This window comes from Poecilia mexicana, unplaced genomic scaffold (genome assembly GCF_051168715.1).
Source record: "Poecilia mexicana isolate PSO_F unplaced genomic scaffold, ASM5116871v1 scaffold_9, whole genome shotgun sequence".
Lineage (NCBI taxonomy): Eukaryota > Metazoa > Chordata > Actinopteri > Cyprinodontiformes > Poeciliidae > Poecilia > Poecilia mexicana.
In genome coordinates, this window is record NW_028263378.1 from 30,410,320 (window position 1) to 30,421,583 (window position 11,264).

Sequence of the window (11,264 nt, forward strand, 5' to 3'; positions counted from 1 at the left end):
GCTGCTCCTCTCTGACCTCTCCCTCCCCAGACCATTGTTACCGGAACATCCCCCACCTCCCAACACGTCTTGGCATTTAGGTGCCAGTCTATGTCTGACCCCTGTCAACGTCTCTCATGTCTCACACCTGCCCATTTATCAGCAGAGGTTGACTTCTGTGGAGATAATCGATGCCAGCTGTTGCAGCTGTCAGGGTTCATTTATTAGATTTGTATGTGTTAGAGGTGTAGTGAATCTTAGAGGAAACAAACTTTCTGAACAAATGACACAATCATGTAGAAACCTTGAATAGTTAAATCACTCAGTAGGAACAACACAAAGTTTAGCATTCAGCCTACCTGAATAAAAGTAACACATTAAGTTTATTTAAAAAAAAAATCTGCATTCATGCCTACATTTATTAACTTGTAGTTTTGTTTCATTGCACCAAAAACATGCCAAGAAAATAAAGATTCAAAAGGGGGAAAGGCAAATAAAAAACAAGATTATCACACCAGCAGCTATGTGGAAACCAATATTTGACTCTAAAACATGAGAGACGCCGTGTTAGGAGCAGTGAGGTCAGATAAAAGAAACGTTTGACTGATCAGAGGAAGTGATTTTTTTATTAGTGTAAGCAGAGCATCAGCAAAACATTAGACTGTGTAGTGTTTCAATTTAAAGTCATGCTGGTGAAGAAAACAAACATTCAAGCTGTCAACGTTAAAGCATTAGCCAGAAGATTTTTATGTATTACTATTACATAATGCGAATGAACTGCATCAGCTACTTTAATCAAAAAAAACAACAGCAAAATTTGAAAGTTTTCCACAACAGCATTCATCAACAAAAGTTGAACATTTTTCATCTTTCTTGTGTTGTGCTGCTGGTCTTCATCTGCACGTCCAGGTCCAACAGCTCAAAGTTTCACATGCTCAACTTAAACAGCTTAAACAACAAGAGACTGTCGCCTCATCGCACAAGTTCCAATGGGAATCAGTGGAGAGGAACGGGTAGAAAATATAAACTATGTTTTTTTCTGTTTTCTCATAAAAAAAAATCAAGTAATGACTTGTTCATCATTTCTCAATCGTAAAGTTAGCACAGGTCATTTTTACCCTTCTCCAGTTTTACTAATCTAACCTCACAAAGCAAAAGCCTCTTGAGATGAAACCTGCAGCATCACTTGGCTACTTGGTCCTGACCGTGTTTGCACAGCAGCTGGCGCTGTAGCAGAACCCCAGGGAACACAGGGGAAGATGGAGGGAAGGACAAGTGGAAACAAGTGGAGGACAAGTGGAAACGGGGCCGAAGGCTGAAGCATCATCAGATGTGACATGCTTCCAGATTCAAAGGCCTTAACATGCAAAGTGTGAGACATGCAGCGGATAGTGAAATAATATTAAAGGCAGATGAAATATTCTGCAGTATCCCTGGATTTAAATGTGGAATACATCATTTCTATGGATTTATGTCAAATCCAATTTTAAGAGTTGTGATGCATCAAATTGTTTCATAAGTCGTTTAAGTTTGTCCTCAGATGGTCATTAAAAACTCCTTGAGACAAAAATGTCCAAACACTCGTCTTTGGGATTCATGATGAGACGCTTCATTTACGGTTCTGATGCAGCTCACAAATCTTTAGGAGTTGGAACAGAGCAAAAATATTTATGATTCAAAATTCATGTTGGGCCAAGTACCCAGCAGTCTTTAAATATAAAAAAACAACAATAATATAGACAGTAATAAACCTGTACATAACATGCAAGAGTTTCAAATAAAGCTTCAGATCCAGTTTCAGCAGCATCTGGCTTACGTCTGAACTAGCTTTATTAATCCACACATCTGAACATGACTCTAACCCAACGCTGCATCACGTTACATGAGGCCACACACTTCCTTCCTTCCCTGATATCTGATGCTGCTCAGAGAGCAAAGGCAGATAGAAACATTTTAGAAACACTTGGTAGTCAGCCTGGCTATCTGCACTTCCTGTTTGATATGTACAAACAAGATATGCAGATATAAACATATGCTGCTTGCATCCTTTTTTTTTTTTTTACTTAAATTGATTTATGATAACAGAGACACAAAACTACTGGTGTCGTCCCAAAATTATCCTATTTTTAAGTTTGACTGCAAGATTTAAAGATTTACATCCCCTGACTGGAAATCAATCAGTTAAAACTAAAATTGACATCTTATTCCTGTCAGTGATCAGATGCACCATAAGACTGACCAGTGTGCAGCTTGATGACAACAATCTTTAGAGTTGAGGACATCATGGAAAAAAGAAAGTTAAAGTTAGTTATTCATCATCTGTAAGGTGTTTAAATATCTTCTTACAAATTTGAGCTTCTTGCTTCGGCCATGTTGACTGAGCTGATACAACAGGGGGCCGGGCATTGAAATGTGCTGGTTGTTTGATATGAGGCAACTTCATTCCAGATTCCTCCTGTCACCTGCCAGTGTGCCCCTGGGCAAGGCACGTAAGGCCAAGTTGTCAACAAGCCTGCATATGTGTGTGTGTGTGTGTGTGTGTGTGTGTGTGTGTGTGTGTGTCCATGGGTGAATGTGGCTGTGGAGTAAAGTGGTTTTGAGTGGTTGTTACAACTGGAAAGGCGTCATAAGTTCAGTTCATTTCCATTTATTACTTATGCAGTTTTGGTCATTTCACATTCAGCTTTGCTGGTAACAAAAAAGAGCAGCCAGCCTTCCATTAGTGGGGACATTTTTTTAAATAACGTACCACGCTTATTGGGCTAATTGGTAATATGACAAGCTGAGGTTGAAAATGTCTCCATAATCATTTTTGTCTTTCGTTTTAATGGGGCAACATTCTGTCCTGTGTTTCATGAATAATAATAACGACTAATAAAAGGGAGAGCTGAAAGTATTCACTTACCTTATGCCTCTTTGTGCTTCTTGCAGCTTATCCAGACTTTGAAGAGGCTGATGAGGCCGTTGTCTGTTGAATTCAAGTCTCCACTAGAGCTGTCAGCCCAAGGTGAGAAAACCACATGAACATTTGGAACCTTACAAATTTACAAACGAAATATACAGATTGCTGCTTAGTAAACTTCATCTTTATAGGATGTGTACACCACAAAAAAAAAAAAAAAAACTCATTAATACCAAACTTGAATTGCTGGAGTGCTGTGGACTTCAGTTAGACTCCCTGTTGCAGTGTTTATAGTGAGCATGAATCACTGCCAGTGAGCTACTTGGTGATGAAAGGAGTGCCGTGCTACACTCCTCATGAATCCCTCGTCAGTTAATTTCCTGACAACTATTGATGCCATGCCAATTCTTTAGCTCATAAAACATCATTATCTCAGCTGTGCATGCTGCCGTCTTCCATTGACCCACTCCGCTCTGCTTCCTCTCCTGCTTTTGTCTTTTTCCTCTTCCTACACATTACCTGCACTGCTATGACCAATCACTTAGTTTTTTCCACTGAAAGACAGGAAGCAATAATCAAGAGCTTAAAAAACATATATATATATATATATATATATATATATATATATATATATATATATATATATATATATATATATATATATATATATTGTGTTTCTCAAACTTGACTTTCGACATAATATGTAAGTAGTTGCTAGTTAATACGGCGATCATACTATTATATATCTAATTTTTGTTTCAGTGATGTACAAAACCACAATGTTATAGGAAAGAAATACTCCAGAACTGCTATGCTACATATTTACCACTATATTATGTGTTAGTAAGATAAACAGGTCTGGTGATCAGATGAGACACTGTCCAGTCATCAGGTATAATCCAGACCTTCTGGACATGTCAGAGTCTCTCAGACCTCATAATAAAGCATCCTCACAGCTTCAGGCAATGAATGCCAAGTTTATTTGGTCAGCACTAATATTCAGGTAATTGAAAGCTCTTTGCAGAAAAAAATATAGGAAGGGAAATGATTGAAACATTAAAATCAAATACATTTTAAATACCAGAGGAAACAATGTAAGAATTGTGTTTGACTAAAATGCAGGTTTAAAATAAATAATTGGCTAAAACATGATAAAATTATAAAGTAATAAGATAATCTAATAAATACTCCATCCACAATGGTACATAATCACTCAGCTCAGCATGCTAGATGCTTGAAAATAAAAGGGAAATGAAGAGCTCTTCACACTTTCTCATTAACTTGGTTAATGACTATCTGAACACTTGGGGCCCTTCTAGAGCATCGTAATTAATTCACAGGCAATCTTTTCATCATTAGATGCTAATAAATAAAACAAAATAGTGAAGTCATACGAAAAATGACATGCAACTCTCTGTTAATAGTAGGCATCAAAAGTTTGCTTCATTAATGTATTTATTTATTTATTTATTTTATTTACCCTTGGTAGCTTATTTCAAACTGTTTTTTTTTTTGTTGCCCAAAATTTGTTGACATTTATATTTATATGTTTTATATTTTCTTTGATGGATGCAAGCTTATTGTGTGATTTTTGGATATATTTGTATGTGATTATATTTTGTATTCTAATAACTGTTTATAAATAAAAGTAAAAAGAAACAAAAAAAAACAAACAGCTTGGTTTTTAAGGTAAATATTTATTTGTCCAAATAAAAAAAAAAAAACCCTGAAAAAGCAGCAAATGTGGAATATCACCTGTGATATCATTATGGAGGTGTTTAAAAATATATATGTATATTGTGATATTTTTTTGGCAAGATCTCTCAGCCCCAGTATGTTGAAAATTTCCAGGCTCATAAAAAATGACACCACAGCACAAAGTCAAAGACTGCAGCTCGGTGACCCACTTCTTGCCTGCAGCAATCAAATTACTGGCAGCAAATCTGATGACATCCCAGTCATTCATCAATGGACTGACAGTCATTAAATAAGCTTCCATCGGCTCCAACCCATGTGCATCACAGCGTTCACTTTCCTATACGGGTACGGTAGTTATCTAGTCAGCTTCTTTAGCGTGAAGGAAGCCATAAGACCCAAGCTCTAGTCAAGATTTCCATTAAATTATGTGGCAAATACTTCTTTAACTCAGAAAAAATTAAAGTAATCTAATTCTGTATAGATTTGGAAGTCAGTCCTGTGGCTCTTATTGGTTAGAATTTGTCTTTTTGATAAGTTATTTAAAAAAAAAATGATTACCTCCTACTTTCCAATAGATGTATTGAGGAAGGTGATGATATGGAAACTCTACTATACTTTAGTAACGAGACATATTTTTGCATTGTCATTATGAAACAAAGTCACTAAACCAGATTGTTACCAGCAGTTCAATAATAGAAGATCAACCAGTTTGGAGAAAATGGGATTTATTTTTGCTAAATGACCTGAACGGTCACTGGGTTTGTGAACGCAGCAGGAAGCTGGTGCTGGTGTCATCCGGTTTTCCTGAGTTGAGCGTCGTGGTCGGCTGACCTTCTGTCTCCCATGTGTCGCCCTGCAGGTAAAGAGATGATCGAGATGTACTTCGACTTCCGCCTGTACCGCCTTTGGAAAAGCCGTCAGCACTCCAAGCTGCTGGACTACGATGACCTCTTGTGACCTCACCGACTCAACTTCGGGCTTGTCAGCCGGCTATAGCGAGTCTGAGCCTACTGTTGCACGGTGACAGGGTGTTTGGATCCCAGGGGGCCCCTGCCCTCTTGGTTGGCCCCGGGGGCCTCTGGCTCTGCAGCAGAGCTGGAGCAGCAGCAGCGCAGTAGGGTGTCTTTTTTGTTTTCTTTTCTAGAATCTTCTGAAAAGGCAGAATGTGGCCTTGTAGAAACACCCCGGAGGTCGGGGTTTTTTTTAAAACTCTTACCTATTTTCACTGTCTGCCTGACTCTGGGGGATCAGAGGAGGAAGCGGACAGGAAGCAGGAGGAGCAGCGAACCTAAATGTGTCAGTGATGCTGAAAGACTGACAGCAGACAACAGAACGATCTCCATGTAAACTTTAGAGCAAAGCTTTTGTTTTCCTTGCCTTGCCTTTAGTAAACTACTCAGCTCTTCTAAGACGGAGACTTTTAAGAAAAAGATTGTCAGTTTTTTTCCACGTGATAAAGCTTTTTACTAAAGGAAGCAGAGCTTATATGTAAATAAGTCATCAAAGCATCTTAGGAATAGGTTTTCAACCTTTCTGTCTGTGGCATTGCGTTAAGAAACAGCTTGTATTTGTACAATACATTTAGATTTACAAATTGATTGAGCTGAAGCTTTTGTTTTTTGGAGATAAAACCTCCAGGTAAACGTGTTAGTATTTCGTACAGACTGTTGTATGAACTCAGGTGAAATCTCTTAGACTTACTGTACAACTAACTGTAGATCAGAAGCTGAAGACCTTTTATAAGCCACACATCCTCAGTGGAACGTCACGTCACTTCTGCAGCGCAGAGACTTTTTGTTTGGCATTCTCATGGAGTCGGCAGTAGCTGAACACATAGATGCACCCGCGCATGTTTGTCTGCCTGGCGGCGGTGTGCGGCAGACAGACCCGCTGAGGCGGTTTTAGCTGCTCTTTCTTGAAATGCTGGCGCACAGGTGCCTTTTTTTATCACCTGTGTGTGTTTTAGCTGCATGTGTTGAGCTCAAAGCGTGTTTCCCTTGGTAGCCTGTGAAGATCTGCAGGTAGACAACCTTCATATGAAGTAGGTGATGCATAGACTTATTTGTATATTTAGCTTATTTTCAATATTTTTAGTAGTTTTTCAAATTATTATTGTTATTATTTTTTTAAGATTTAACTTAAATCTTACAAAGTAGCAATGATTAGTAAAGGCAATACTTAGAATCTTCCTTTCCGTGTTGTTTTTTTTTATTGAAGCGTTTTGAGCTGTTTGACAGGAACACAGTAGGATTTGAAAGGCGCCCTCTGGTGGTTCAGTGTTGCTTCCCCGGAGTTGGACTTTAATATTCATGGTCTTTCTTGGTGTCTTTTGATGAGACTGGAGATTTATTGTTGTATCATATCTTTTGAGCAGAAATGCCACTTTTTTCTGGCATTTTTCAAACAAATACATAAAAACTAAAATGTGTTAAATATAAAACATTAGCTAACAACTTTCATTTGAAAGCAAGCATCAGCCATTTCTATTGCTGCTTCAATGACATCATAGATTAATACATTACTGCAGCTATAAGGTCTGCTATCTGTAATTATTTCTATGTGTTTTAATTATTGATACATAGACACTTGTAAAGAATGCTAAATAAACACTTTCGTTAAATCAGCTGGAGGTCTGGGCATGTCAAGGATGAAGATTAAATTCAGTCGTGTTGGCTGAGATTAAAGGTGACACAGCAGGCCATTTGAAAGAATTATGTGATTCTTATGAAAATATCTTTTTAACTTTGCTCTGCTGGTGTCTGTGTTCTAGCTCATGGGTCTGCAACCTGCGGCTCTGGAGCCACAAATGGCTCTTTGCACTATGGATGCGCCGATGGTAAAGTTTGGGACGATATCGATATCCAATATTAATATTGCTGTTATGGCTGATAACTGATGTTTACAGATATTTTACATCTATATAAATATATATTTCACTATCCTTTCAACACCTTGAAAGAAATGACTACAGAGCTGATTTAACTTCAGCTTAACGCCCCACAATCCTTCACTGCATGACTGTCCCTGTCACATGTCCAAACAAATACTACATGACCAGCCTCCAGAAACCAATGGTAAATCATGGAAGCAAACATTGGTTGTTAATATCGGCACAGTTTTATATATATCAGACCCATGTCAATATGTACAAAATAATCAAAAAACATATATTTTTCATCCCTACTTTAGACCTTACACAGTGGCTCTTAATAACTTTGGCTCCGGCCGACTACAGTGGAGTCCCGCCTATTAGCAGTTTAGCATTCGTCGATTTTTCTTTGGAATATAACTGCAAATTATTTGCATAAAATTAATATTTTCATGGATTTTTTTCATGGAGCATATCTGAAATTTTCTAAAGAAAATGCACCTTGGGAAGCTTAAATACCTCGGCTACGTGACACGCTATTGGCTGGCATTTGCAAAGCAGCCAATCCAGAAGCACCATTCATTTTCCTTGGCGTTGATTGGCCGAACCCCCAAGATAGTAAAGGAGGAAGACTGTAGATATTAGCTTTTGTGGTTGTGCTAAGATGGTTTCATATATATGCATATTAAGGTATATCTGGTGTCTTAACTATTATGTTATGAAGTTAAATTCGTTTTTAGAGGGGGGATAATGTATTTGTGGATTTTATCTATTCCTGGGTAGTTGTGGCCCCTAACCACACAAATACTGGGGGTCCATTGTTGTGTTTTTAACTACAGACATAATAACAAATGAAGATGTTGGCAGTTTTTCCCTTTTTTCATTGGAAAATGTTGAGTTATCACAACAGAATTATAAAAACATACTTTATCTTCAGGTCTAATCTTCTTGTCATTAGGTTTCTACAAATATTACTACATTGAAGAAAATGTATTCGTCCTCTATTCCCAAAGAATTATGTTATTATTATTATTATTATTATTATTATTTTATTTTATTTTATTTTATTTTATTTTAAAGCTCAAAAATAGAAATAAATTGGTGGTTCTTCAAAAATGAGAATTTCCTTTAGTGAGTTGTTTCACGGTTCTAAATAGGTTTACATCAAAGGACTGAAGATTCTCCTCCAGACCTCATGAGGCCATCAGATGTCTTTAGAATGGCTCTGGAAATTTAAAGTAATCTGATACCCATATATCATTCAAATAAAACTAAATACCTCCCACTGTCAATTTGATCAGAAATCATAGTCAATCAGATGTTGGATTAGAACCACAATAAGTAGAAATAAGATGTGACATAAAACCTTAAAGGAATAAATAGCTGTGATAAGTAGAAAGTATTGGGAACAAACTGGTGACTCTGAAACAGAACACTTCAACATTTCATTTTGTTGTGATTCTTAATGTGTTGAAATGTGCTTTGTGCACCGAGTCAGTTGTTCTCCTCTTTACACAGAAACCTTTTGGAGTCAAATGGGTAGTCGATGTTGTTCAGCTGTATTATCTTCCTCTGTGGTGATCCTGCAGTAGGCAGTTAACTTATTCAAACACACAAGCTTTTCAGTGTGTTTTAAAACCGTATTAGTGTAATAATGGATGGCCTTCTATTTTTTTTTGTGTGTGTCAGCCAGCTGATTGAGTGTATACAGCAACATGTAGAGGAGGGGCAGTGCTGCTGAAAATCCATACAACTATTTTTGAAAAGGACGTCTGACCTCTGTCTCTAATCTGACCCCATGACCCGGAGTGTATCAATGCATCAGCTTTGTGCACACGCTCCACTTCTTCTTCTCTTCTTTTCCTGTACTCAGGTGGCCCAGTCAAAGCACTGCGTTCAGGCCTGGTGTAGTTCCTGGTTTGTTTTCAGTGTTTTCACGATGGCCCACTTACGAGGAACTTTTTTGAAAATTATAAATAAAAAGATTGTTTTTCTAGAAAACAGCAACAAAAAAGATTTTCATAAAGAAACAGCCTGACGGGAAATAATATGAAAATATAAAAGTTTGTCTTTCTTTCATACCGAAACCCTTCCTGTGCCTTCCTCTGATGACTTTGTGTATAACATCATGAACAAGCAGAGAACAGCTGGATTCTGTCCTATCAGGGCTTTTAGTCCATACATACCTGCACAACTCATCAGATCGGAAGCTCTGGGTGCAAAAAGACATCTGTGTACTTTATGTTTACCAAAACCACAATAAAGACGACATCTTTAAAAACACACTGCTGTGTGAAACAATGTTTCTGGACTCCCTGAATCAGCAGCGTTGGCAGTCGAACCTCCGTCTAAACAACAAGCTGCCTCGGTGTTGCAGAGTGCTGATTTGAAACTTTTACTTAATTGGAGAATTTTAAAGCTGCCGGTGCTGAATACGCATGGAGTCATATAGGATGATTGACGTTTACATCGCTTTGTATGAAGGTTCTGCTGAGCTGGCCGTGTCCTTCATTATATTTACCCTCCACTTCCCCTCTGAAAGCCTGCAGCTTCCCACCAAATATGTCCTCACAAAGATACGAAAGGAAGGGAAGCAGCTTGAGACTTTTTTTGAGGTCTTTTGTTATTATTTTTACCTCCTTCTTCTCTGCTCTGTCAGAGAATTGAGAAATGCGGAGTATTTCAGATTGTTTCAGAGGAAGGGGTGTGATTCCTCCTGACTTAACATCCATCCTTCTCAGCACTCAATAAAAGCGTCAGCGTCACGGTCATGGATGACTGCGTCCGTTCACATCACGTCGAGTCGTTGCCTCTTTCTGATCTGTGCTGGTCGACTGAACTGGAAGGAGGGGTCATGGTAGCACATCGGGGGCATTTCCAGCTCCGCCTGCAGCTCACAGATAACAGGCTGGGAGGCTAACACTCTTCGTCTCAATGAAACCACGATAGTGATATCTCACACAAAGATGTTTTCATAAGGCCACTAGGAGTGTAAATATATTAGTAAAGTTATAGTGTTTAGATTTCACTGCTTTTCAGTGAGGGCAATAATCGCAGCTGACAGCAGGAAGTGGCTGGTTTCCCCCAACATGGTGGAGGAAATTCACAGACTGGAGCCCTTTAAGTGGATGTACTGATGGGGTGTTTTTGAATTTTGTCCTCAACGGTGTTCTCAGTTGTAAAACCTGACTCATATTTTTTCAAAGTTTTCTTTGATGTAAATGAGGCATTGCATTCACATGGAAAAATAGAGACTATTTTACATTTTAATGTTGTTAAGAAAGACGACAGGATGGCACTGCAGTGAGGAAACGTCATGGATGGAATATTGTAACAGGATTTATTTTCTCATTGGCTCAACAACATGGCAGATAAATCTATACACTGAAGTGTTTGTTTATGTTCAGATGCATATTTTCCATTTTTAAAGTGTTTGTTTGTATTGGTTGAGTTAAAATAACACTTAATAACACTTCCTAGATAGGCAGCCACCAAACTCTATCCAGGACCAGGATATGTTGCCATGGCAATAGTGAGCCACTCTGAAACCTCTGATTTACTGTCACATGATCCATAGTGTTTCCATAAAACACCCATAAAGACATCAGCAAGAGCCCGATGTGTGTGTGTGCTCTGTGCTTCAGTTACTTCATCACACGTGACGGAGCCTTAAGAGAATCACTGAGATAAGATCCTAGGAGGCTTTTTTTCCGGGTGAATACAGTTCTCTCGTGTTGTTTTATTGCTCATTATCTGCTTAAACTTGCACACTGTTGTTAAAAGGGTTGGCTAACTCAACAGATTTGTTAAACCCTG

The 11,264-nt window shown here is 38.2% G+C and overlaps 1 protein-coding gene across 1 annotated transcript in view; it reads left to right on the forward strand.

Moving 5' to 3' along the window:
* nsmfb (NMDA receptor synaptonuclear signaling and neuronal migration factor b) overlaps positions 1–7,201 on the forward strand; it is a 49,286-nt gene extending 42,085 nt beyond the window's left edge. Inside the window, exons 15-16 of the mRNA XM_088009125.1 lie at positions 2,911–2,986; positions 5,439–7,201. Coding sequence (XP_087865251.1) covers positions 2,911–2,986; positions 5,439–5,536 — 174 coding nt within the window. The 3' untranslated portion in view covers positions 5,537–7,201. The remainder of the gene's footprint in view (positions 1–2,910; positions 2,987–5,438) is intronic.
* The last annotated feature ends 4,063 nt before the right edge of the window (positions 7,202–11,264 follow it).